General features: G+C 38.2%; 2 protein-coding genes across 4 annotated transcripts in view; both read left to right on the forward strand.

Moving 5' to 3' along the window:
- The window catches only part of LOC122746157 (folate receptor alpha-like), a 31,073-nt gene extending 28,399 nt beyond the window's left edge, over nucleotides 1–2,674 (forward strand). The window contains exon 4 of the mRNA XM_043991623.1: nucleotides 2,441–2,674. Within this exon, the coding sequence (XP_043847558.1) occupies nucleotides 2,441–2,674 (234 nt within the window). The remainder of the gene's footprint in view (nucleotides 1–2,440) is intronic.
- Nucleotides 1–27,702, forward strand: part of KCNH7 (potassium voltage-gated channel subfamily H member 7) — a 621,793-nt gene that overhangs the window by 467,882 nt on the left and 126,209 nt on the right. For all 3 annotated transcript variants that reach the window (XM_043991004.1, XM_043991002.1, XM_043991003.1), the window contains one exon: nucleotides 16,720–17,145. In XM_043991004.1, the coding sequence (XP_043846939.1) occupies nucleotides 16,720–17,145 (426 nt within the window). The remainder of the gene's footprint in view (nucleotides 1–16,719; nucleotides 17,146–27,702) is intronic.

Here is a 27,702-nt window from a genome sequence, read left to right on the forward strand (position 1 = left end):
CAATTTAAGCCCAGGGAGAGAGCCCTGCCCTGGAGCAAAGCTTTCCATCCTGTGGGCATTCAGTAATTGTCAGCTGATAATAAAGGGTCACCTAGGTAGCACAGTGAATAGAGCACTGGGCTTGGAATCAGTAAGATTCATCATCATGATTTCAAAATTATCTCAGACACTTACTAGATGTGTGACCCTGAGCAAGTCACTTAATTCTGTTTGGCTCACTTTTCTCATCTATAAAATGAGCTGGAGAAAGAAATGAGAAACTACTCCAGTATCTTAGACAAGAAAACCTCAAATTGGAGCCACAAAGTGTCAGATACAATTGAACCGAATCAACAGCAACAACAAAACTGACCAGTCAGAAGATACAGTCAGGATAAGACTATCAATGACTGTATTTTCAGAAATACTTCTTAACTTATAGGTGCCAGGGTGAAAAAAGATGTTTGACACCTTCCCATCTCTTAGCAGTATTTTGAAAGTACATAAAATAATCACAATCTAAATAATTTCCCAAAACTTGCCTGCTCAAGAAAATTTTCAAAAGCCGTCCCTATTACTCTGGCTTTTTGTTGTTGTTGTTTTTGGTTTTGTTTTTGTTTTTTGCGGGACAATGAGGGTTAAGTGATTTGCCCAGAGTCACACAGCTAGTAAGTGTCAAGTATCTGAGGTCACATTTGAACTCAGGTCCTCCTGAATCCAGGGCCAGTGCTTTATGTACTGCACCACCTAGCTGCCCCTGCTCTGGCTTTTAAAAACATTTACAACCAATTTGCAAACCCTTTCCAGACTTTTTATACATTACTCCTGTTTCCACACTCTATGGTCCAGCCAAACTGATCTTCATACAGGACACTCCATCTCCTGTCACCAAGCATTTCCCTGGCTCTCTCTCATACCTGGAGGGTATTCCCCCATCTCTACCTCATATATTCCTTTAGTCCCTATTAAAACTCTATTCAGATTTCATATTCTACATGAAGCTGTTCTAATCATCCCAGCTACTAGCGACTCCCTCTTTCTAAATTACAATATAGTTATTTTGTGTATTCTTATATGTGGACAAAAGAATAAATGCATGAATATGTTGTCTCAACCAATAGAATGTAAACTCCTTGAGGGTAGGCACTATTTCATTTTTATCTTTTATCCCTAGTACCTAGCACAATGACTGGCACATAATAGGCACTAAGCAACTGCCAACTGATTGATTTCTTGATCACTTTCTGCATAAGCATTGAGTTTTGCTGTCCTTTAGTGACCATCTATAACTTAGTTTAATATTTCTATTCCTCTGTATTTCTTATAAAAATGTGTATTCATGTCAGTGGATGTGCCTTAAGCTGATGACAGGAAACAGATCTATTTTTTTTTTGTAGGATGTTAAGTATAAATGCACTGTGTCACATCCAAGTGAGTTCTTAATAAATGTATGTTGATTATCATCAAGACATTCATACCAACCATTATTGAATCCTCATCTCTGGAATTTCATGCACTAAAGCAGTGGTTAACCTAGGCAGGGACAACATCTCTACCTAGAGTTCTAGTTGTGTTCTCAGCCATGCCAGCCTCAAACTTCAAAGAAAAGTACTTCAGGGATGTAGATAAGTGGCAGGAAGTCAGAGGGAGGGGGGGAGGGGGAGGGAGGTGATATGGTGAATGTCCCTACATCTAGAATAAAATGGGGGGCGGCTAGGTGACACAGTGGATAAAGCACCAACCCTGGATTCAGGAGTACCTGAGTTCAAATCCGGCCTCAGACACTTGACACTAACTGTGTGACCCGTGGCAAGTCACTTAATCCCCATTGCCGTGCAAAAAAAAAAAAAAAGAATAAAATAGGAAGAATAAAATTCCACAGAATATAATTCATTTGGGTCTCCTATAGCTGTGGGAGAGCTAAGTCCAAGATGATATGTGGAAGAAAGGAGCAGTGACAGGCGAACACAACCAGTTGATGTGGGCTTTGCCACTTACTAGCTCTATGATCTCAGGCAAATGGAATTATCTCTTTCTGCCTCAGTTTCCTCATGGAGAGAAATGTGAAAACAATATGTTTAGCACTGAAATAAAAAGCTTAGACTGAATGCTCTAAAACACTCTGCTCTTATAAAAATGCCTAAATGCTTCAGTGATCTCAGCTCTGTTCCTCTTTTCCTAGATTGTCCATCCTCTAAGTCATACTACTAATTTGAACCATTGTCACCTGTTTTGGTGGTTCCTGAAAACCTGACATAATAGCAGCTGAGTCTGGATGTAGAGCAACCAAAAAAAATGGTGTGACTGTAGTGTGAGAGTCATATTGCCAACTTTTCTGTAGATTAAACATGAATTTGATAGGGTTGAGGAAAAAAGAGAGTAAAATAGGCTGGCAGTAGATTATGGAGATCACCAAATCTCTGAGAGGTCAGAGATAAGGTGTATCTTCTCAAATCTCTAGACTGCATATCCTTCAGAAACTAGAAGACCCCAACCGGCTCCTTCCTTCCACCTGGCTTCCTTCTATGAATTCTATTTTGGAAATGCTGAGTTTGAGATGACCGTAAGACATCTAGGTGAAGATGTCTTACAGGTAATCGGGGATGTGGGAATGGGAATCAGGAAAATTGTTCAGTTTACTCAAGGATGTTGCCTGCCACTCAACCCAGGGTTTCAAAACCATACAGAAACATGAAGAGTCTCTGTTGCTGTCTGGCTTAATGTCCTTCCCATCCAAACTCAGTGAGCTACTGCTCGGCTTTGAACAGTAATTGTTATCAATTTTGCCCAATTCTTTTTTTTTATATACTTCAACTGAAGTTTTTTTCATAATAAACATTTTTATTTAAAGTTTTGAGTCCCAAATTTTATCCCTCTTTCCCTCCCTCCTCTGTCCCCTCCCTCATTTGGTAAGCAATCAGATATAGATTTAAAATGTGCAATTATGTAAAAACATTACCATATTAGTTATTTTTAATAAGAAAACTTGAATAAAAGAAAAAATTAAAGTAGAAAATAGCATGCTTTAGTCTGTGTTCAATCAATACCAATTCTTTCTTTGGAGGTGGATAGTATGCTTCATCATTAGTCCTCTGGGATTGTCTTGGATCATTGAGTTGCTGAGAATACTTAAGTCATTCACAGTTTTTCATCAAACAATATTGCAGTCACTGTGCACAACACTCCTGATTCTACTCACTTCACTATACATCAGTTCATACAAGTCTTTCTAGGCTTTTCTGAAATCATCCTGCTTGTAATTTCTTATAGCACAATAATATTCCATCACAATCATATACCATAGCTTGTTTAGCCATTCTGTAATTGATAGGCATTCCTTTGATTTCCAATTCTTAGCCACTACAAAAAAAGCTGCTAGAAATATTTTTATACAAACAGGTCTTTTTCTCTTTTGGGGGATGTCTTTGGGATATAAACCTAGTATCAAAGGGTATGTACAGTTCTATAGCCCTTTGGGCATAGTTTTAAATTTCCCTCCAGAATAGGTGGATTGTTCACAACTTCACCAACAGTAATTTTGTCCAATTCTAATCAATCTGATTGCACTGGGGGAAAAAAACACACAATCCTCAGAAAAATTTAGCATGACTTGGGCACACATACTGTTTAATAGTAGCCTAGTCCATTATATTTCAAACAGGTTTTCTGTTTAAATTACACTCAGTCAGTTTCTCTGAAACTTACCAGGACCTGTTGTTGAGCATTATGCTCATTGCTCAGCAATGTAAGAATGATGAAATGGAAGGATCAATAGTGCTTTCTTCTTGTCCTCCCTAAGAAGACACTCCCACTTTACTAACCCAATGACACTGATAATTTATCAGTTTCAATGTATATCCTTTGCTAAGCTGGGTAAATGTAACCAGGCCAAATTATAAGATATATTTCTGGGGGCAACTAGGTGGTGCAGTAGATAAAGCACCAGCCCTAGATTCAGGAGGAACTGAGTTCAAATCCAGCCTCAGACACTTGACAATCACTAGATATGTGACCCTGGGCAAGTCACTTAACCCTCATTGCCCCACAAAAAAAGAAAATGAAAGAAAATATATTTCTGTGAATTTAGTCCTATTTTCATTAATTTGCATCTACAGAAAAATTTTGGGTATCTGCAAATTCCTTGAAACTAAATTTTAAGCAAAATTGATATCTTTAGAATATAAATATTGACTGGTACTAAAAACTTTAACAATGCCCTTTTTAATTCAAAATAAGCTTTAAAAATTACTAAATTTAAGTACTAACAATTCTGGCCATATAATTATCTACCTGACTTTGACATATATTTTTCCCACTATTAATAGTAGTCCTTTTCAAATACATATTAGTCATATGGCTAAGTTTTTGTCAACATCATTCTTCTTTCACTTGTCATGACATATACAAGTTTATCATAATATTATTATTATTCATTTCCTTTTCTTTTGAAGACTGGATTGCCCTATCTTGTCTAGGCTAGCCCTCTCACTACTCGAATCATCTGGTAAGCTCTCTGAACTTCACTAGCATGAACATGAAGGTTCCTTTCCTCTCCCTACCCAACCCTACATGTACCATATGTGTATATAAGGCTCTTATAAAGATGCTATGGAAGACCAGGGATTCAGATTGAGTTGTAGATGTTTTCCAACTTATTTTTTGGTGTTAATAACATCCAGGATCTTTTTCCCCACACCTTTTAGTACCTTATAAATGGATTCCCTCAATGCCCTTGTGGTTGTGTTACCTCCAACAAAGATCTCCCCCAAATCTACCCTTGGTTCAATCTATCTTTGCACTCTTTCTTTTTAGTACCATTTCTATCTCCCCTATATTCACATCCACGACCACAATGTTAGGATCTAAGTGTGGTGATTCAACTGCCCTCAATGGTAAAAAGATTGTTACAGTAATCTTTATAGATCTTTCTCATTATTTTCCTTTTGCTTTCCTTCTCATTTTTTGCTTTTTAATACCCTTGGAGTGCCTGAGTCAGATCTCTTACCAAGCTTGATTTTAACAATCTCCTACTTTAGGTGATGAGATTATTCATAATCATCTATCCTCCTCCTTTTTAAGATTTCTTAAGAGTCTATATATTAAACTAATATTATTGTTGGCCAGCATTCTGCCGATGTGATAAGTAAGGGAAATGTTTGCTAAGACATTTTCTGAGTTTTGGGAGCCTCTTGTTATGGTAATTAATTTACCTTGGTTAAACAGATTTAAATTGGTTAAAATGAAGCATAGTTTTATAACTTTGTCATATAAAAGTATTATTATAAGCAATGTTGATATTTCATTTGTCCATTTCCCATTTTTCATTGTCAATTACTTGTTAAGATAGTTCATGATGAACTTACTCCAACTGTACATTATATCCTCATTATTCTAATTCTTGCTGTTTACTAGAGTTTTTATTTATTCTGACAAGTTGGTAGTCTGACTATATAGATACAGCTGATTCAGGGATAATTTCAACGTCAATAGCAAGTCCTTTCTTGCGTGTTATCATGGAATCCCTTTCATTTCTTCGATGCTATTTACTGCTCCCCATGCTCAGCATCAACCAATTCAGTTATCAAAAAAAGTGTTCATTATAGAAAGACATGAGGCTTCTGTGTAATCTACATGCCCTTGTCTTCTTTCATCCCTTCCTCCTGAGTGATGCTTTTCTACATTTTTTGTTATGCCTCTTTGCATTGAAGTCAAGGAGTATCAGTGTATATTGGTTTAATTTGGAGAACCTATAGAGTTCTTTATTAACTTTTTCTACCTATACCACCACAGGAACTCATGTTGTTACCTAAACTGCAATTATTTAATTGTGCTTTCGTAAATATTTAGCATTCATGATGGATTACAAGATGATCAACAATCTCATGAAATAATATTTCTTGTTGTTTTTAGGGGGTCTAATAAAACCAGTTCTACCATCTCCTTTCTTACCACCAAGAGGTACTCAGGTACTCTGCATCATCTTTCCATTTAACCATAACTTCCTTCTTTCTTCTAGTTTCACTTAGAGTGAAATTATCAAGCCTGGTATGTTCTTCCCCTCTACCTCTCCTCTTACAGCATTGGCTCTCAATGGACACCATCAGCTAACGAGTCAAACCAAGAGTGAACAGCCAAAGAGAAAAGGACTGAGGCCCTGGTCACTTTTGCCTTTTGAAAGCATCCCCTCCCTGTTCTAGCTCCTTGGCCAGTCAAAAGGGCTTCTCCTAAACATGCAGTTAGCAAATAGTATCCACTTATAGAATGTCTACACATAGCCACCTCTCCCAGGCATTTCTTTTAAATGTCATCACAATGCTCTTAGAAGCAGGCTCCCCATCATCTCTCACGTGGGCAGATACTCTCAGAAGCTCTCTGTGCTCCATTCTAGTCCCTATTCAAGAAAATAACAATAAAACACAATAGTGACCCTATGATGTAGTGAGAGGTACCCTGAAGTGGTTGTTGAGAAACCTGTGTTCTAGTCTTAGCTGAATGTTCCTAGCTCCTGGCCATGATGCAAAATCACCCCAGATTATTCTCCAATAGTGTTAACTGCATCTGAACTCTAGAGCCATGTATCAACTTGACAGTAGACATAGAAATAAGTATATACACAGGGGGCAGCTAGGTGGTACAGTGGATAGAGCACTGGCCCTGAACTCAGGAGGACCTGAGTTCAAATCTGGCCTCAGACAGTTGACACATACTAGCTGTGTGACCCTGAGCAAGTTATATAACCCCAATTGCCTCACCAAAAAAAAGAAAAGAAAGAAAAAAGAAAAGTATATACACAGAACACTCTCTTGACTTGCTCAGTCCTACAGTATTGGCTTAATAAATGCTGATTGATTGATTGGCTGCTTTTCCACAAGTGCTGGCATGCCAACCAAACAACTGACATATACAAGGAAGGGCAGATACATGGAAATGAGTGAATGAATGAAAAGTATTTATGAAGAACTTACTATAGGCAGATAGGTGGTACCACATATAGAGTACCAGCCATGGAATCGGGAGGATGAGGGTCCAAATCTGGCCTCAGACACATACTTGCTGCATGACCCTGGGCAAGTCATTTAACCCTGTTTGCCTAAGTTCTTCAGCTATATAATGAGTTGGAAAAGGAAATAGTAAATCACCCCAATATCTTTGCCAAGAAAAGCCCAAATAGGGTCACAGAAAGATGGACATGAATGAAAGGACTCAACAACAACAAAAATGTACAAAGCACTTTGACAAGTTCTGTGCATATAAATAGAAAAGTGACACATTCCCTGCTCTCAAGGAGCACATTCTAAGGGATTCCTCTTTCAGCAGTCTCCAGCATATGGAAGTCAAAGTATATGTTAGGGATTAGCTCCCCACATCTGTTCCAGCATTATTTCCTGTCAACCATGCAAAAGCCAAGACTTTTCTCACTCAGTCACCTCTTTTCATGTTCTGCAACCATCCCAAAAAGTTCTTTCTGGGCTCAGGCAGGACACAGTAGCTTAGTGCAGCATTTCCTCAACCAATTAGGAGTCATATGCACAGGACAACCTCCCCAACCCAACTTGGTGGAGGTGTAACATTCATAAAATCATTGACCAGCTGGAGAATAATTCAGTCAGAGGAAAGGCAATTAGGATGATGAAAGGACTCAAAACTGTGCCAAAGGAAGTAAAATGAATGAGGCATATTTTTAGCCCATTGAAGAGAAGGTATGAGAGATGTTGTCAAATATTTGGAGAATTTTCATATGGTAGAAGGATTAGACATATAATCACTTATCTACTTACCCCATCTTCTCCCCTCCCCAGGAAGAACTAGGTGGAAGTTAATGAAGACAGATTTTTCTTCAATATAAGGAGTAACTTCCTAAAAACTGAGGTCTACGGAAAGGAAATGCTTTATCATGATAGGAAGTCCTTCTCCACATATTCTTGCCAATGGTTGACTTTGTAAGGAATAATTTATAGGAGGTAACTCTTTGAGTATCCTCTGGTCTAAATGACTTCTGCAGGTCTGTTCCCCACAGAAATTCTGTGCTTTTAGGTAAATGTTCACAAGGTTGATGGCTCAGATACTTTAGTTTATTGAATTTCATATCCAAATTTATGAGTTTTCTTTTTGTTTAGTATTGGCATATCATTAACTCTATTCTTAAGTTCTGATTAAGTTCATTGGGTGGGGCTCACAAACAAGCTAGGAGGGAATGATTTTTCTGGAGGTAAATGGAGAGTTAGCAGAAAAAAAGGGGAAAAGACCAGAATTATCAGCACATGAATATATTTAAGAAAGTGATGATTTGAGGTTGAATTAATTAAGCTGTGAACCATGAAAAACAAATGAAAGGTGAATTGTGAAAATGAATTTGTACATACATGCAGTTTCTCCTAGAAGAGGTAAAATCAAGTGATTTCCTGTGTCAACCACCAGGTGGCACCATGAGTACAGGGCAGTATGCAACTATTAGTTGTTCATTATGTATATAATTTAGAAGTTTCAATTTTTAGAAATTTAGAAAATTATGAAACAACTTATAAATGTGCTGAATATCTCAATTTCTGAAAATTCTGAAAAAGTCTAATATCTAAAATATTTTAACTTGGATTTTTCTCTCCCACCCATACTAACTGGCAATAAAACCCAGGAACAGCATGATAAAAAGGAATGAATTCTGGATTTGCAGGCAATGGACCTAGAATCATATCCCCACTCCCCTACTTGCTACCTGAACGACAGCTTTGAACAAGTCATGTAACCTGTCTAGGCCTGTTTCTTCTTTTGTGTTCATTCAGTCAGCAAACTTTTATTAAATGCCAGCTATGTACTATGAATTGGGCTATATGCTAGAGATTCAAAGAAAGACAAAAGTGAGCCTGCCCTCAAGGAGGTCACATTCAAATTAGGGAAACATCATGTAAAATATAGATAGATATATAGATAGATAGATTCATATACAACACATATACAAGCTAAATTAGAGGTGCCTTCTCAGAGGGAAGGCACTAACATTAAGGTGGGGACAAGGGGGTAAGAATGGGACAGCTAGGTGACAGAATGGATAGAGTGCCAGACCTGGAGCCAAGAAGACATCTTCCTGAGTTCAAATCTGGCTTCAGACCCTTCCTAGCTGTGTGATCCTAGGCAAGTCACTTCACCCTGTTTGCCTCAGTTTCCTCATCTGTAAAATGATCTGGAGAATGAAATGGCAAACTGCTCCAGGATCTTTGGCAATAAACCCCCAAATGGGGTCAGGAAGAGTTGTACATGACTGAATAAAAATGGGGGTAAGAGTGGGAGTCAGGGAGGTGGAACAAGAAAGAGAACTAACTGTGTCTTGCAGAAGGTAGGATTTATATCTGAGAGTTTGATAAAGCCAGTGAAGTCTGGAGGTGGACACGAGGAGAGATAACATTCTAGGTATGGCGGATGGCCAGTGAAAATGCATGGACTCAGGAGATGAAGTGTTTTATGTGAGGAACAGCAAGGACACCAACATCACTGGATCACAGAGTGTGTGGAAGAGAATAAAAAGTTAGACTAGAAAGAGAGGAAGGGGCCAGGTTATATGGGCTATAAAAGTCAGACAGAGGATTATATATTTGATCCTGCTGGCAACAGGGAGACAGTGGAGTTTATCAAATATACAGTGACAAATAGGGACTATCTTGTTTGAGATGTCCAATAAGCTGTGTGAGATAGGAGACTAGAGGTCAGAAGAGTGGTTGGGGCTGGATAAAGAGATCTGAGAACCAGGCATAGTGATATACATTCCTACTACCAGGGAGGCTGAGCCTGGTGAATCACTTGAGCTTGGGAATTCTGAGCAGTAGTGGGCTAAAGCCAATAGGGCATCTGAACAGAGGTCTGGCACCAAGTTGGTGAGTATCTCCTGGGGTGTACCAGGCTGCATATCAAAGGACAACTCGACCAACAGGTCAAAGCTGCAGAGCCAGAGGGCGATGGGGATACCCAGGAGGTAGATGATAGATGGATAGCGCTGAGGATCATCTGCATAGAAATGATCATTGAATCCATTAAATGAGGTGCTTAGATTGGATGGCTTCCAACTTTATATTAACAAGCCTATGAGCTAAACCTGGCCAAAAAAAAGTGAACAAAGTTGATGCAAATTGCCATTATCTTTTGCTGATTTTAAAGAAAAATGACCCAGCTCAAGCTCAGATTTTCTACTTATAATTTGTTTATGGGAAAAACAAAGTCTATAGAATTGCCACGTGTCAGGCTATGAGATGGCCAATGGACCCCTTTTGTGCCCATACCAGAACATAGCAAGGCATGAGATGATCTACTTGGAGTTAGACTGACTTGCTGCCCCTGACATTGGTGCTTACACCACTTTAGACTAGGGAGTAAACAAAGGGAACAGATTGTGGTAAAGGGACCCCAGACATATCTGCATATAAGTATCAGGGATAAGATACATAAGGACCCTCAGGCAAGACTGCACAATCCTTTAATACTCAGTGGATGCACCTCAGAGCCATCTCTGTCAAAGGCAGAATTTGGATCAAGGTCTTTTCACCATCCAGATATTAAACAGTTAAGTATTTGACAACAACTTCAACAAATGTTTTGTAGTGTCCAGTGCCAAGTGGTATAAGGATACAAAGATTGTCCTTATGGAATTTACAATATAGTATGAGACTCCAACACATATACAAACCAGCACATTACAGTGCAAATGAGGTGAAAAGTTATCTAAATCATGGGATCATAGCATTAGAGCTGGAGGAGACCTTAGAGGCAATGTACTCCAACCGTCTCATTTTATAGAATAGGAAACTGAGGCTGAGGAATGCTAAGGAACTTTCCATGGTTACACAGCTAGTGCTTGAGGCAGGATTTGAGCGCAGGTCTTTCTGACTCCAAAACCCAATGTTCCAGAGTCATGATACCACCTAGCTGCCAAAAACTAAAAAAAAAAAATCTTAGGGCTCTAGATCTCAAGCTTTGCGGGTCATCTAGTCCAAAGCTTCTTAAACTTTGGGTCCTAACCCCATATGAGGTCATGTAACCAACTGTGTGGGGGGGGGGGGGTCGTGAAAAATTTGGCAGTAAATGTTTGATTTGTATACCTATTTTATATACCTATATACTCGAGGCCAGGTAAAATTTTCTCTGGCAAAAAGTGGGAAAAGTTTAAGTCCTGATCTAGCCCAACCTCTCATTTTTACAGACTAAGAAACAAGACTGGGGGCAGCTAGGTGGTGTAGTGGATAAAGCACCAGCCCTGGATTCAGGAGGACCAGAGTTCAAATCTGGCCTCAGATACTTGACACTTACTAGCTGTGTGACCCTGGGCAAGTCACTTAACCCTCCTTGCCCCACCCAAAAGAAACAAACAAACAAACAAGCCCCAGAAAGGTTGATTGACTTACCCTGGTTCAGACCTGTAGTAAGCAGCAAAGTCAGAATCTGATTGATTGATAAAGGCAAAACAAGACAGCCACTTTCAATTCAACAGACTTTTATTAAATGTCTGCTATGAACTAGTAGGTTGAGGACAGAAAACTGCGTCATAAAACTTTGTTGCTAAGAACACAAAAAAAAAAAGAAAAAGAAAAAGAAAAGATAAAACAACATGGTTTCTGCCCACAAGGAGCTTATATTCTGCTGGGGGCATGGACATGGAAGAGAGGAGAAGCAGAGTGGGGACTCATGGTCAAACTCTTTAAATACTGTAAAGGGTTTCTCTATGGATACCTGTAATAATGCTTCATATTGTTAAATTGCATAATTACTTTACCTTTATTTAGCACTACAGTATTCATCAAAGCAAAGTATTACAAATGCAGTGCCTAAAATTAAACTTCCTCCAAATGAAATTAAAAAAAAACACACACATTTTGGGATGGGACAGACTTAATTTGTGCCATGTGGTGTTTGTTTGTTTGTCTTAGTCTAAATAGCTGGATGATTAACAATGAGAATACCTGTTCAGGATGACAATTTTACATCTTCTGTTGTGTTTAGTTCAGTCACACAGTGAAAACCTGAGGGGTTTAAATCAGTTCCTGATGCTATATAATCTATCTGATTCACTTTACCACTGACTAATCTCTCTTATATACAAAAATACAGCTAGCACATTAGTTAAGTGCAAGCCCCAAGTAAAGAATAAATAACAAGCAAGCTTTCTCTACCAACACCTCAGCATGGTGTTTAAGGGCTGCCAAAAGCACCGTATAATCTTTTGGATGGCTTAATCGTTCCCTATTGCACTTTTCAAAAGAGAAGAGTGGTTATTAATCCTGGTGTTCTAGCAAAATTTTCACAGTAGATCTTCATTGAATAAATAGCGTTGTTTAGGTTTTTAAGTATTCAGGTTTTATGTAACACTTAACTGCCAGGTTAAACAAATAGCCCTGTATTAGCAAGGAGAAAAGAAATTGTATTTGGTAGAGGAAGCCATATTTTGGACTATATTACATTTAATTACTAGTTTAGAAATTAAAAAGGAAAGTAACAATATGGCCCTTGGATCTATGATGTTTCCTCTATTTATATAGTATACTTTGCTTGTCTTTTTATTCCTTAAGCCAAATTTTTTTTAATAAGTGAACTTTTTTTAAAAAAATATTTTATTTCACAAATGAATGGAAGGGAATGACTCTATGTAGCAATGAAGCATTTTCTTTTGGTCAGTCATCCAAAAACATGCTATTCATCTTTACAGCAGTCAGTATTGTATAATCTTCTGGTCACTGACTAAAATCAGTTCATTTCCTAGGAAATTACATAAAAGTACTACCACTAGCTAGTTTGGATAGGAGCCCTCATTGTTAGAGCAGATGAGTGATTAGCATATGCCTCTTGGCATCTCTCCTTTTATCTCTCTAATAATACCTTATAAAATGTTACAATTTGTTCTGGTTGGTATGCACCTCACTATAGGTACAGTCTATCTGGAGAACAGTGCTTTCTAGTTGGATTGGATTGGAGAACAGAGAGATCAACTCTACAGATAATCCAAAAATTATTTGTATTTGACTGTGGAATGTTTCAAAATGTTCTGATGCTCTGAAGAGTCACAATTTTTCAACCCAGTAAATGAATTTATTTCATTCAAAGATTTAACTCTACAATGTCCCCATCCTATCCTGGTCATGTTTTTTTTTTCTTTATGACCTTGGCAAGTCACTTAACATTTCCAATCTTGTTTTATCATATGTAAAATAAGGTGGTAAACTAAATGATCTATGAAGTCCCTTCTACCTTTAAATTTAAGATCTTACTCCCTTGTGTTTTTTTCTATTATATTCTGGTTCAAACCTACCGTAGGATAGATGAAGTTTTTCCTGACTAGGTAGTTTCTGTTCTTTCTTTCTCCTTGTTGAGGAAGCTGTTTTGGACCAGTTCACCTTCTCTAAGAAATTATGTCAGAGTCAATATCTTTACTTCTATCCATTTCCCATTTTCAGAATTGATCATTTGAATTTTAAAAGCTGGAATGGAACTACTACAATAACATGTGGTCTTCTTGTCTTTAACATCTCATCTTCTTACTTAGTATTGATTTGAACCTGTAATATGACTAAATACAAACAACTTGATTCTGAAATTACTCCATGTCATTTTCTGATCCATTAAGATAGTTTCCTGTTTTTTAATACTGTTCATTGTGCCATATCTAGCACATGGGGATGAGGTTTCTAAGTAACCCAAATGCTTTTGATCTCTTTGATTTCTTATTCTCAGGAAGTGTTTCCTAACATAATTTTCATAATGTTCTCCTATGCCCCCTTTCATCTCGATGTCACCTAGTATGATATTATAGGCTGGCTTAGTTTGAGGATCTTGTCAAGTTCTTTGAAGAACTCCCCTATTTAAAACCCCTGCATGTTTGAGGTACCCAAAAGGACAACAGGAATAACACCTTTATTTGGAGGAGGTACATTTATATTTGCATTTGCAGGGCACTACACATTGAGCCATCAGTAGCATGATAAGAGGTCTGAGCATCTATGATTTGGGTAGCCTAGACAAATGTAGTGAGAACTACAGTCATCCCTAGAGCTACATCATGGTCTTAGAGTTAGGATGACTTTCCTTCGAATACATTCTGCCTATGCTGCACTGTGCCAATCACTTACCTTCTCAATGCCCCCAAGCAGCTCCCTAAAGTGCCAAAAAGTTTCTGATCTGAGCTGATTGAGGAAGCTATCTCCTTATACCAGGAGCTCCTGATACTGATGAAATCACAGGCACAGGCCAACAAACCTCAATAACAGATATTGATGCATTAGCAGCTATCAAATCCTGAAATAAATCAAAGCCATGACTTGTGGAATAAAGCATCTTTAATGAAATAACAGGGTAGCAAAACCTGCCACCTGAGGCTATCCAGTGGATTTCCCAACTCCAAGACTGATGCAAAAGCTTCTTATACCTTTAGGAGAAGAGGAGAAGGAGGTAGTATAAGGTAGCAAAGCCTGTTCATGAGATCACAGTGGCCCTTGGCAATCTAGGTAAGGAAAGCCATTACATTCTGGCTGTTTCACCCTTCATGCCAAGAAGCCTTATGGAAGAGGGGGCAAGGATACTAGAAGCTGAGATCTAGCTTGAGCTGGGTTCCCCCACAAGGTAAAATTCCTGGGTGGGGGGACCTAGGGTGTGGTTAAACTCAACCTAATCAAAAGTAAATATCTTAAGAATAGTAATGCAAGGACATTACTAAAATTCTGCCATTACAAGGATTATTTAAGGGAGTGACAGTCCATATTACATTTGGTATTAACAACTTCTGTCATTATAGTAACATTTTTCTGTTACAGCAAATACCAGGGAGTTTACATTTTAATAGAGGAAAAGAACATACAGAAATAATGGTTATACAAGTTAAATTGGAGTGCCATGATAGATATGAGAAGGGAGAGATTACTTACAGCTGAGGAAACTTGCATGAAGAAAGTGGTAAAAGAGGTCAGCCTTGAAGGACCAAAAGAATGTCAGCAGATAGGGGAATCGGTTCAGGCATGGGAGACAACAAACACAAAAGCATATTGGTGAGAAAGGACAGGGCAAGAACAGGAAATGGCAAGGAAGCCACTTTAGTTGTTAAACTGACCATTTGAAGGGAATAGAAATGATAAAGCTAAGAACAAACAAACACACTAAAAAAAAACTCATGTCCTCAGAAAATCTAATAATTGCATGTTATTCTTTGAGCCCCCTGCCACCTTTTCCACCATTTTGCTATTGTCACTGCATAAATGGAAGGAGACCGCATAAGAGTACAGACCATATTATATAGTTATTTCTTTCATGGATTGCTACAGACAAAAAATCTATCACACATTAATGAACCTTCTAGAACATATAGAACCTATAGAACCTAGTGAGGCTAGTGCACTGGGATTACACTTAAAGCCTTTCCAGTTTAGCAGAGCCTGCTAGGGTTCCAATGTATTCTATTGGCATTGCTTTCAGTACATTAGTTACCTGCACACCTTTATGAGTTATTAGGGTAGGACTCCAGTGGATGTGTATCTCCTTGTGTTAGGACTTGGGGTTAAATGGATACTGAGCTCAGTATATAACTTCAGCACCTTTCCCTATTAAACAAATAAATGAAATAAATTCCCACTATGAAATTCTCCTATTCTTTAGCTCTTGCAAACGTAAAATATGATATGTGTCTATGAGAGGAGGAGGGGAGAAGAATCTGGTTAATTGAAGACTTTGGTTATGACAGTTGATTAGTTAAGATTTAATTGCAACTAGCTGTGTGACCCTGGGCAAGTCACTTAACCCCCATTGCCCCGCAAAAAAAAAAAATTTCATTTTAAGTGTTAACTAAAATTGTGACCCTAGATCCCAAGATGCTTTTCTATCATGTTCCTGGTCCATTCCAGGACTCTCCTTTCTTAGGCTTTTTTAGTTTTGAATCAGATTCAGTTTCTGACTATAAAAATTGAACATGCTTACCTGGTCATTGCAATTAGTCCCCCAAAAGCTACTTCTCATCTGAATGATAACATTTGTTACTTATGTTTTTCCATAGAGAGACCATTTGAGAAAGTTTCCTTTTAATTCTCCCATGAAATATTACTAGCACCAAGTTGAAGTAATTCAATTGGGTATCTTATTAAGTTAATCTAGAAAATGTGTGGGTTTTCTATATGTACTTCAAAGTGACATTTAATGTTGAATTTGGTTCAAAGGAAAGCATACTTACTTTAGCATCTGAACATCTGCTGCCTTTTCTATTCACTACCTGTGTGACTTTAGGGGAGAAAAAAACATTTTCATGTCAATAAAGTGGGAAGGTTCAACTAGAAGACCTCTAAGCTAAGTGGTATGATAGTAAATATTTAACAATAGGCTCTCTTGGGGAGAACAGGAGACTATACTCACAACAAACTTTTAAGTTTAAACTACATTATTAATCTTTTCCCTTCATTTTCTTAAGTAATAAGATCCCTCCCAATTCTAAATATTTGATTCTATTGAGAAATAGTTTGGTTTAGTGGAAAGAGGGGAAGTCTTGGAGTCAAGACCTGGAAGTTCATATTCTCTCTGACATAAAGTGGTTGTGTACCTAGAAACAAGTTGCTTGCCTTCTCAGCACTCTGGACAGCTCTAAGACTAGAATGGAGCAGGTGCTCTGTCCACTAAATCACATATTTCAACAACAAAATATTTCATTATTAATTATTTAATAGATGATTTTACAGGCTCCTCAGCCTAAACAATAACATTTTACAGATTATGTTTCTTTTCTATCCTCAGGTTCTATCCCTAGGAGCAGATGTTTTGCCAGAATACAAACTACAGACTCCTCGCATCAACAAGTTTACTATATTGCACTACAGCCCTTTCAAAGCCGTCTGGGACTGGCTTATCCTGTTGCTGGTCATATACACTGCTATATTCACCCCTTACTCTGCAGCCTTTCTCCTGAATGACAGAGAAGAGCAAAAGAGAAGAGAGTGTGGTTATTCTTGCAGCCCCCTCAATGTGGTAGACTTGATTGTGGATATTATGTTTATCATAGATATTCTAATAAACTTTCGAACAACCTATGTAAACCAGAATGAAGAAGTGGTAAGTGATCCAGCCAAAATTGCAATTCACTACTTCAAAGGCTGGTTCCTGATTGACATGGTTGCAGCAATACCTTTTGACTTGCTGATTTTTGGATCTGGCTCTGATGAGGTAAGAAGGACTTCATAATCTAGCTTTCTAAATGATGGTATTATTAGAATAATAGCCTACTTTTTTGTTTGTTTTTGTTTTGTTTTGTTTTTGAGGCAATTGGGGTTAAGTGACTTGCTCAAAGTCACACAGCTAGTAAGTGTTAAGTGTCTGAAGTCGGATTTCAACTCAGGTCCTCCTGAATCCAGGGTCGGTGCTCTATCCACTGCACCACCTAGCCACCCCAATAGCCTACTTTAAAAAAAAAAGTTTGGGGAGATTTTTTTTTACCAATTTTACCTCATAGAAGTTTCTGTTTCACCTGTGAAATGTAAAATGGGGTCATTTTTATCAGCTAGGGTAAAACATAAGCATAATTTCTGATTTTTCTAGAAGACTCTGATGGCTTTTTAAATCTTTAGTAACAAAATTTACTTTCTTTTCTGCCTAAGCAATTGAACTTCCAAATCACATCAATATGTTTGAATACCAAAAAAAAAAATGTAGCAGTCATCTTTGTTTCTTCTTTTCTGTCATGAAGGGCTTGGGTGGGGCAAGAGAAACTCGGGGGAGGTAGGGGAGAAAAAGAAGAGGACCAGAACTAAACCCTTCTGAAATTTCTCCTCATGTGACATCCTTTCTTTTGAACAATATGGAGGCTGAAGGGAAGCACCCCGTGTGGCCCCCCCAGGCCCCCTTCTCTGACCCAGCCAAGAGCCCTGCTGTGCATAGAAATGTTGACAGAGAATAATAGGTGAGCCCCATGTAGCCCTGGTAGAATGCTGTTCTTTGTTGCTGCCTTTGTCAATATAGGAAGCTAATGGCCTGAGAGCTGGTAACCTTCCCATTTTTAAATGAGTTAATGCCCTGAACATGGGGAATTTTTAAGCTGAATTAGCTATCATCACAATACTGTTTGTGCTAATTACCACTGATCTAGAAGGTGCTGAAGGAGACAAGAAGGAAGGCCTCCCTGGAGAGAAAAGTTATGAGACTGGAAAAAAATCCTGACCTTTCCCCATTCATGGTTCTCTAGTTATAGTTGTCCAAGTGAAAAGAAATTAATCTCTAGAGAGGAAAAAGCTGTCTTCACCAAATCCCATAAATTTAGCAGGCCTAATTGTAAATCTACACTGGTGACTATTTTTTTTTAAAAACCCATCATTTACATGAGTTTATAAAGTGTGCAGGCTGATGAAAAATGCTTCCTGGGTAAACTGAATTTAGAGAAGTAACAAGGGGTCGTAGGTAGAAGATTGGACTCCAAGCCAGGACAACCTGGGATCAGGTCCTGCCTCTGACTCAGCTGTGTGACTGGGCAGAGTCATGTAATCCCTCGGTGTTCAAGGCAACTCTAAATCGTGCAAATTGCTGATCTACTTCTGGAAGAACAACAGTAGAGGTTGAATTACAAGAAATTCAGAGTGCCCTTAGATTTCCTTGGGCCATACCATTTAAGTTGCCAAAAATCACTCTGCTGAGCTAATAAACTCTAGCTAATTAAGATTAGGGAAGGGGAGAGAGTAAAGTAAGAAAAGTAAACAGCTTGACAAGTTATAAGCCTTTTCACTTGCTTTGCATCAGAAACTGGCTGGGTGCATAACACCCAAGTCTTCCTTTAAGTACTAGCTATGAAACAATGTAATTGCATTAGTTAAAAGCTTGGGGCTGTAGACATCATGCATAAAGAGCTTATTGAAAAAAATGGTACTTGAAAATCTCTCTAACTCAGATTTGTAATAATTTAAACCAGAAGTTTTCTTTAACACTACCTATTGAATAAATATATTAGGGCTTGACAAATAATGTAAACAAGATGTTTAAGAAAACAAATAAGACTTAATTTTCATTCAAATGATATCGCATTCTAAGTATTTATGGAGTTATAGAAACAATCAATGATCCTTAGGGAGGTAGTACAGCTTTATCTAGAACAGGTATTGCCAAAAGAAAAAATTTCATATCCATTTTTGACAGGTTTTACTAGATCTCTAAATCTGTAGTTGGTAGGCTAAAGTTTACCTAGATTTTGGAAAAGCATTTGAAAAAATTATTGTTAGTCTTCTAAATGAGATAGATTGTAGGCTAGGTGGAAAGTTCAGTAATGCGAATGAATGAAAAGCTGTTGTTCAGTCATTTCTGACATTTTGTGTCTTCCTGAGCAAAAATACTGAACAGTTTTGCCATTTCCTTTTCCAGCTCATTTTATGATGAGAAATTGAGACAAACAGGGTGAGGTGACTTACCCAAAGGTCACACAACTAATAATCCCTAAGGCCAGATTTGAACTCAGGAAAATGAGAATCATTATGTCTGCACCTGAAGGGGTGATCTGACCTGATCAGACTACATCAGAACTATTGTGTTGGGGCATCTAGCACAGTGGATAGAGCACCGGCCCTGGATTCAGGAGGACCTGAGTTCAAATGCAGCCTCAGACACTTGACACTTATTAGCTGTGTGTCCCTGGGCAAGTCACTTAACCCCAATTGCCTCACCAAAAAAAAAAAAAAAAAAAAAAAGAAGAACTATCGTGTTTAGTTCTGGGCACCACATTAGCCAGTTATTAGTGTAGTGAAGAGCATTGAAATCATGGGATGGGCATTGATCAATAAACCTGGAGTAGTTGACTTACCTGGACACAGGTTTAAAGGGGCTTGAAAGTCAGGGATTTCAAGAGCTGTCATATTAATTAAATGTAAAGCTTTTTCTGTTTGTCCCCCATGGGCAGAGATCACAAATTGGGGAAGGTAGACTTAATGAAAGGAAAAGCTTTATAATGAGTAGAGCTAACTAAAAGTGGAAGTTTAAAAGGGTAGCTAAATGGCACAGTAGATAGAGAGGTGGGTCCTGGAGTCAGGAAGACTCATTCTTCCTGAGTTCATATCTGGCCTCAAACACTTAGTATCTTTTTGCCTCAGTTTCTTCATCTATAAAATGAGCTGCAGAAGGAAATGTCAAACCACTCAATCATCTTTGCCAAGAAAATCCCAAATGGGATGATGAAGAGTCATACACAACTAAAATGACCAATCAACAAAAACAAAAGAGGTATAAGTTGTCTCAAAGTGGAGTGGGTTCACTCTCACTAAGAAGCAAAGGCTGAATGAGAACTTAGTGAATATGCTGTATACTGTAAGATCTCCAGGGGGTGGGGTTTGTTGTAGATAGATTTGTTTATTTATGGGTTGAATTAAATATCCACTGAGATCTTTTCTGACACTATTAGTTCTGTAACTGTAATTACAAAGTCTTTCACATTTATTCAATAAGGCAGAACTTTGAGTAAATGCCTGGTCTACCTAATTCTCTTTTTCAGTAGGCCTTTGAAATCGTAATAATATTTGTCATCCAGACTTTTACAGTTTCAAACCAGCCGAGTCTAGCCTCCTAAACTCTTCTTTAGCTGACAGGAGCAGAGTTTAACAAAAACTCACTCCCCTGTCACCTGAGATGAAGTTTCTAGTAAACAAGATATAAAATTCTATTTATGTTGTTAGCTTTAGGGAAACTGAACAACAGTTAAATATGATGTGACCTGAAGAGTATTCCAAAATCTATCTCCCTTTTGTCCAGTAATCCCCTTTTTAAATGCAAAATTTATTTCTTGTGATATTGATATTTTAACATCATTAATTGACCTTTGAAAGTAGAGCCCTGAGAAATGGGAGATAGGATAGAAATATTTGATAAGGTATCAACATTAAAAAATAAAGGGCTTTGGGAAAGCAGCTAGATCTTGTTGTTCAGCTGGGGTTTTTTCAGTCATGTCTGATTCTTTGTGTGACCCCCATTTGGGTTTTTCTTGGCAAAGATACTAGAGTGGTCTGCCATTTCCTCTCCAGCCATTTTACAGATGAAAGAAACTAAGGTAGAATTGAGTGATTCATCCAAGGTCACACAGCTAGGAAGTGTCTGAGATCAGATTTGAACTCAGAAAGTTGAGTCTTCCTGATTCTAGGTCCAGCACTCTAATCCACTGCACTGCCTAGCTGCCCCAGATTGACCTTAATGAATCACAACTATATATAGCCCTCAAAAGTTAGAGATCTGCAAAAACAAAAACAAAAACAAAAAAAAGTAAGAGATCACTGTAAGTGATTAATCAATTCATTCGGCATCTCTTTAGTATTGACTATGTGCCAGGCACCTATGTCAGAGTTCGAATAACAAAAGAAGCAAGAGAGACAGTCCCTGCCCTCAAAGAGCTTACAATATAATTGGGAAGGAAAACATGCAAACAAATATACAAAGCAAACCATATACTGGATAAATAGGAAACAAAATTAAGAGAGGAAAGTCTCTAGAATGATATACAGAAAAATGAGAAATAATTAACAGAGAAAAGACCCTAGAATTGAGTTGTTGAGAAAGACTTCCAGTAAATGGATTTTTAATGGGACTAAAAGGAAGCCAGGGAGGTCAGTAGGTAGAGTTGAGGAAAGTATTACAGGTATGGGTGACAGCAAGAGAAAATTTCAAGAGCCAAGATATGAAGTATCTTATTCATGCAAACAGTCTAGAGGCATTGTCACTGATTCAAAATATATGGCGGGGCAGCTAGGTGGCACAATGGCTAGAGTACTGCTCTGGAGTCAGGAAGACTGAGTTCAAATCACAGCCTCAGACACTTGACACTTACTAGCTGATGTGACCCTGGGCAAGTCACTTAACCCCAATTGCCTCCCCCTCCCCCAAAGAAGTCAAAGGAACAACCACCACACCAGAAAAGAAAAAATATATATATGGCACAGCTAAGTGGTGCAGTGGATAAAAGCACTGGGCCTGGATTCAGGAGACCTGAGTTCAAATCTGGCCTCAAACACTTATACTTACTAGCTATGTGACCCTGAGCAAGTCACTTAACACTCATTGCCCCGCCAAACAAAAAAAAAAAAAAGTATATATATGGCAGAGAGTTAAGTATAAAAAAACTGGAAAGGTAGGAGGGGCTAGGTTATGGAGGGCTTGAATGCCAGACAGAGTATTTTATATTTACTCCTGGAGGCAATGGAAGCTGCTGGAATTTATTGCTTGGGGGAGTGGTGAAGTGCTCATCCCTGCCCTTTAGGAAAACTTGAGTGACTGAATGGAGGATGAATTGGAGTGGGGAGACTTGAGGCTACTTCAGTGGTCCAAGTGTGAGATGATTAGGGGCCTCCACCAGAATGGTAGTGATGTCAGAGGAAAGGGGTATATTCTAGATATGTTGCAAAGGTGAAATCTACAGACCTTGGCAACAGTTAGGATAAAGGGGGGCTAAGAGAGTGAGGATTACAGGAGACTCGTAGGTTGTAAACCTGAGGGACTGAGAGGGTGGTGTTGCCTTCTCCAGCAAGAGGGAAGGTGGTGGCAGGGCAGAATGTTTAAGGGGCAAGATAATGAATTCCACTTTAGACATATTGTAGTTTAAGATATCTGTTGCACTTCCAGTTTTGAGATGTTTGAAAGGCCATTGGAGACGCAAGATTAGAGGTCAGCAGAGAGATTGGGGCAGGATAGGAAGATTTGATAATCCTCAGCGTGGAGATGGTAATTAAAGTCCTGGGAACTGTTCCGATCTCCATTATAAGTGGTCTGATGAAGTGTGAGAACCCATGAAAGGAGACTAGAAGAGACAGTGAATAATAAACTAACATTTGTATAGTGCTTTGCCTCTTAAAGCACTTATCTATATTATCTCATTTGATTCTTAGAACAACGTTAGGATTTATGGTCCCTGGGATTTTTGACTGCTTTACAGATTTAAAAAACAAAAAATAGCCTGACAGTTTAAGTGACTTGCCTAGGGTCACACAGCTAGTGTCTGAGGTAGGACTAGAACTCAGGTCTTCCTGACTCCAAGGCCAGCACTCTAACCACTACACCACCTGTTTGTTTGTTTTCTAAATGGAAGAAGGGCTATTAAAGATGACCAACCAACTACAGGGACAATAATGATACCTGTTGTGAGAAAACCTTATATCATGCTTTTCCATGTGCAGTTTTGTTTCAGGTTACATAATTTGATCCATAATATGTCCAAGTCCTTCCTTCTAACAATGTTATAGGACTGTTAGGATTGCCTAGGGTTATTGCTGCCCTGGCCAAACGAGGGGACCTTACTTTTGATTATAATATAACAGAATCTAATATAGGTGCATTTTCGGCCCCAAAGCATTGGACCAATGTCATTGTAACCCTCTATGTAAGAATCCAGGGGAGACCCCGCTTATAAAGGAGAAAAACAACCAGAGTGGTCTGAATAGAGATGGATTCCCCTGTCCAGATTGCTAGAGGTAGCAGTCTCATAATCAAACCACATTCTCAGTAGGAAAAAGCTGAAGGACTTTTAGCCCATTTCCTCATTTGAAAGTCTACCCTCATTAATTGTTCACCAATCAGGGATGATTTTTACCTCTCAGGGACACCCCCCCTTTTCCTAAAGCATTTAAGCATTAAGGATCTCCATGGTGGGAGTCTTTGATTACCGAGAGAGACCACTGGACCATCAATTAATTATTTCTAGCCTTATTAAGTTGATTATTAATTACCTAGAAACTGTCTTTCAGGCTTTTCATTCATCACAACTATTTCAATAAGATATGTAAAATTTTGGAGAACCCCTAGCCCATAAGTCTCCCACCAAAGCTTGACAGAGTGGTCTTGAAGACTATTCATGGAGTTGCAATCCATTATGATCCTAAACGAGTAAAAATAAATGCCTCCAGTAGAAATGATATTATGTGCTCAAATGGGCTAATCAGGGAAGCTTGATCACATGAAGGAATAGCTCTTTGGATTTGGATCTAGCATAAAATTACCAAATCACAGAATCATCAAGTTAGAGGGGACTTTGAGACATTAGCTCATCTACTTCTCTGTGATTCTCAGCAGGATATTTCTTAACCTATTCCAAGTATTTAACTTTTCTGTTTCTAAAGACTTTCAGAAAGTTTCTGTAACTGCCTGGTTTTTCTATCTATAGAACCCTCATCCCCTTCTCTCATAATTTAGGCTATTTCCTCTTGCTATAAACTTAATGAAGGCAAACATATGCTTGGCACTACCCAGAAGTGTAATATTCCTAATCTATATTGATAATAGCTACTAATATACATAAAGTAGTACATTATGTCACATCTTAGCCTCCTTATAGGCATTGAGATCCACATAGGCCTAAAGAAAACCATGTGGAGATTGAAAGAGGGACGTTGGAGAATCTAAAGGCTGTTCCTCTGACTTCAGGTGGAGCATCTCTGACAAATGATAATGCATACTATTTTCTAAATGTTTTTACCAGTTTCCACTCTATAACCCATATGAATTTTCAACACCATTCACAGTCACCAAAGTCTATGTAATCTAAATTCCCTCATGCTGAACTTAAATTCTTATTATTCATTTTAAATCTTCAGTGGATAATCCCGAATTAGTTAATCTTTCTTCATAGACCTTAATTTTCTTTCTTTCTTTTCTTTTCTTTTTTTGTTTTTTTGTGGAGCAATGAGGGTTAAGGGACTTGCCCAGGGTCACACAGCTAGTATCAAGTGTCTTACACCAGATTTGAACTCAGATCTCCTAAATCCAGGGCTGGTGCTTTAATCCACTGCGCCACCTCCATAGACCATATATTTTTTTTAATTACAAAGCAACTGGGACTGGTTAGACTAAAGAAGTTGTTGTTTGTCCTTCATTATCAAAAAGGACCATGACATAGGGAGGTGAATGATGTCATGGCTTGCAGTGAATTGGATTTAAGTGAAGGAAGGGTGTGCAATGTCCACCAACCGTCTCTCTCTCTCCAGAAACCATCTGGGGTCCAGTGGCAAGATATATATCAGGACAACTGATGTTTGACGCAATTGGGGTTAAGTGACTTGCCCAGAGTCACACAGCTAATGAGTGTCTGAGGGGAGATTTGAACTTGGGTCCTCCCCACTTCAGAGCCAGTGCTCTATGCACTGTGCCACCTAGCTGTCTCATACCAAAGAAGAGTAGACAAGATAGGAATAGGCAAAGAATTGCTATCTTCAAGCATTTTGAGGGATTACCCTATGAAAGAGGGACTAGATGTGTTATTTTTGTTTCCAAAGGGCAAATTCATAGGTAGAGGTTTTCAACGGAGAAATTTAAGCTTAATGTCAAGAAAACTTCCTAACAACCAAGCTCTCCCAACAGTACAATGGGATGCCTAAGCTAGTGGTGAATTTTTCCCTCCTGGGAAATATTAGCCCAAAGGCTAGCTAGCCACTTGTCAGGAAAGTTATAGAGGGCATCTTTTTCCAGTATGGATTGAGTGGCAGCTGACAACCTTTTCCAACTCTGAAATTGTGTGACGAAAAGACCATTTTAATAGCACTTCTCTGGACCATCTTCAACCTTTAAAATTCCCTCTTAAGTAGTAGTGCAGAGGACTGGCTAATTATAATGCAGATGTTACCTCATTATTGGAATCATGATAAGGAAGCCTAGAAACTAGAAGAAACCTCAAGAGATCATTAAATACAATCTCATGAATTCAGTCAAGTCAACTATCATTATTGTCTCTGATGTTTGTACATGAGCAAACTGAAGTTTAGACAGGTGACATTAACTTCAAGTTCACATTTATATCTTGACATAAGGTTTATAACATGAATTTCATTCATGATCCTTTAAGGTAGATAATATTTTACTCCCCTGAAGGCTATTTTTTTCCATTTTGTTGGTGGTATTATTGATTTGTTCAGTTGTGTCTGACTATTGTGCATGCAACTTGCCATTTTCTTACCAAAAGTACTGGATGTGGTCTGCAATCCTTCTCCAGTTCACTTTACAGATGAAGAAACTGAGGAAAATAGGTTTGTGACTTGCCCAGGATCACAAACTCTAGTAAGTATCTGAGATCAGATTTGAACTCAGGTCTTCCTGACTCCAGGCTCAGTGCTCTATCCACTGTACCACATAAGAACCCATTTTTCCACCTTATAATGATATATTTCATACTAAATTACTTTTTTATCTATACTATTATTAATATTTGTAATCATTCCATAAGAGAGATAAACAAACTCTATTATTTTGTTTCATGAGTTGTAATAATGAAAACCCATTTCATCATGTGTAACTAAATGTTTTATGTGGAGATTCTTAGCAATTAGCTACCACTGGTCTTTGCATGGAATTCTGTCACCAGAGCCATGCTCGAACTTTTTTACCTTGTCAGAGATTGACTATCAAGTTTTCATAGCATAGTGTTTAGAAAACCAAAGTCCCCTCCACACAATGGGCTGGATTTTAAATGGATTTATTATTAGCAAATCCTACCACAAAAGAGTGGGCAGCTAGGTGGCATAATAATAGAGCCGCCACACCTAGAGTCAGAAAACTCATGTCCTAAGTTCAAATCTGGCCCAAGACTCTTCCTAGATGTGTGACTATGGGCAAGTACTTAACTTTGCCTCAGTTTCCTCATCTGTGAAATGAGCTGGAGAAGGAAACAGCTAACCACTCCAGTATTTTTGCCAAGAAATCCCCAAATGGGGTCATGAAAGTCAGACATGACTAAAAATGACTGAACAACAACAAAATAAAAAGAATCAAAGTTTCAGATTGCCTAAAGGTAAATGGAAAGATGACCAACAGTGGCTATAAGTAAAGTATGACAGATTATCAATGGGAACTTATATATGAGAAGCAGGGTAAAATACATCATCAGAACAAGCAATGACCAGAAAAGAAGACAAAGTGGTCACATTATAATTGCAAGAGATAGCAGGGAAATAACCGAGTAAAGCATTGATTTCTGAATAATTTTTAAATAACCAGAGGAAGAAACTCTAGCAAATTGGATAGCTCTTCTGTGAAGCTACCTATGTAGAAAGAGCTGGAAAAAAGCATATAAATGAGAAGCTGTCCATATCTACATACATCATAGGAGGGAGAGCCTGTATAAGTGAGATCACAGATCCATCAAAGTAGCAGACTACAACAACAATTACCACCACCACCACCACCACCTAAACATCCTCATATTGGGCTTGACTTTGTAAAAGAAAGGTATTGTAGCACTGATTAATAGTCTATGGTGTGTTATTGCTTCCTCTATTTTTTCTAACACAAAAAGGCAATTAGAGACCTGTAATGTATGAAATAGAAGAAAGTGAAATGAGTGTTCATGAAATTACGAATTGACCAAGAATTTATTAAACACCTACTATGTTACAGGCACTATACTAGGTGCTGGGAATATAAAAACAAAGATGAAAACATTTCTGCCAGTAAGGACCTTACATTCTATCAGGGGAATAACCATATGTACCTATGTATATCAGGATAGATAGATAGATAGCTAGATAGATAGATAGATAGAAGATAGATAGATAGATAGATAGATAGATAGATAGATAGATAGAAAGTAATTATAATTCAAACTGATATCTACTGGTAGGGGAATCAGGAAAGACCTCATGTAGGAAACTGAACTGAGCTTTAGGGAAAACAAGAGATTATAAGAAGTGCAGATGAGGATGAAGAACATCCCAGGTACAGGGGATAGCATGTACAAAGGCAAGAAAATAGATGGAAAATAAGTAGAATTGTTACTGATGAGTCATT

Source organism: Dromiciops gliroides, chromosome 3 (genome assembly GCF_019393635.1).
Source record: "Dromiciops gliroides isolate mDroGli1 chromosome 3, mDroGli1.pri, whole genome shotgun sequence".
Classification (NCBI taxonomy): Eukaryota; Metazoa; Chordata; class Mammalia; order Microbiotheria; family Microbiotheriidae; genus Dromiciops; species Dromiciops gliroides.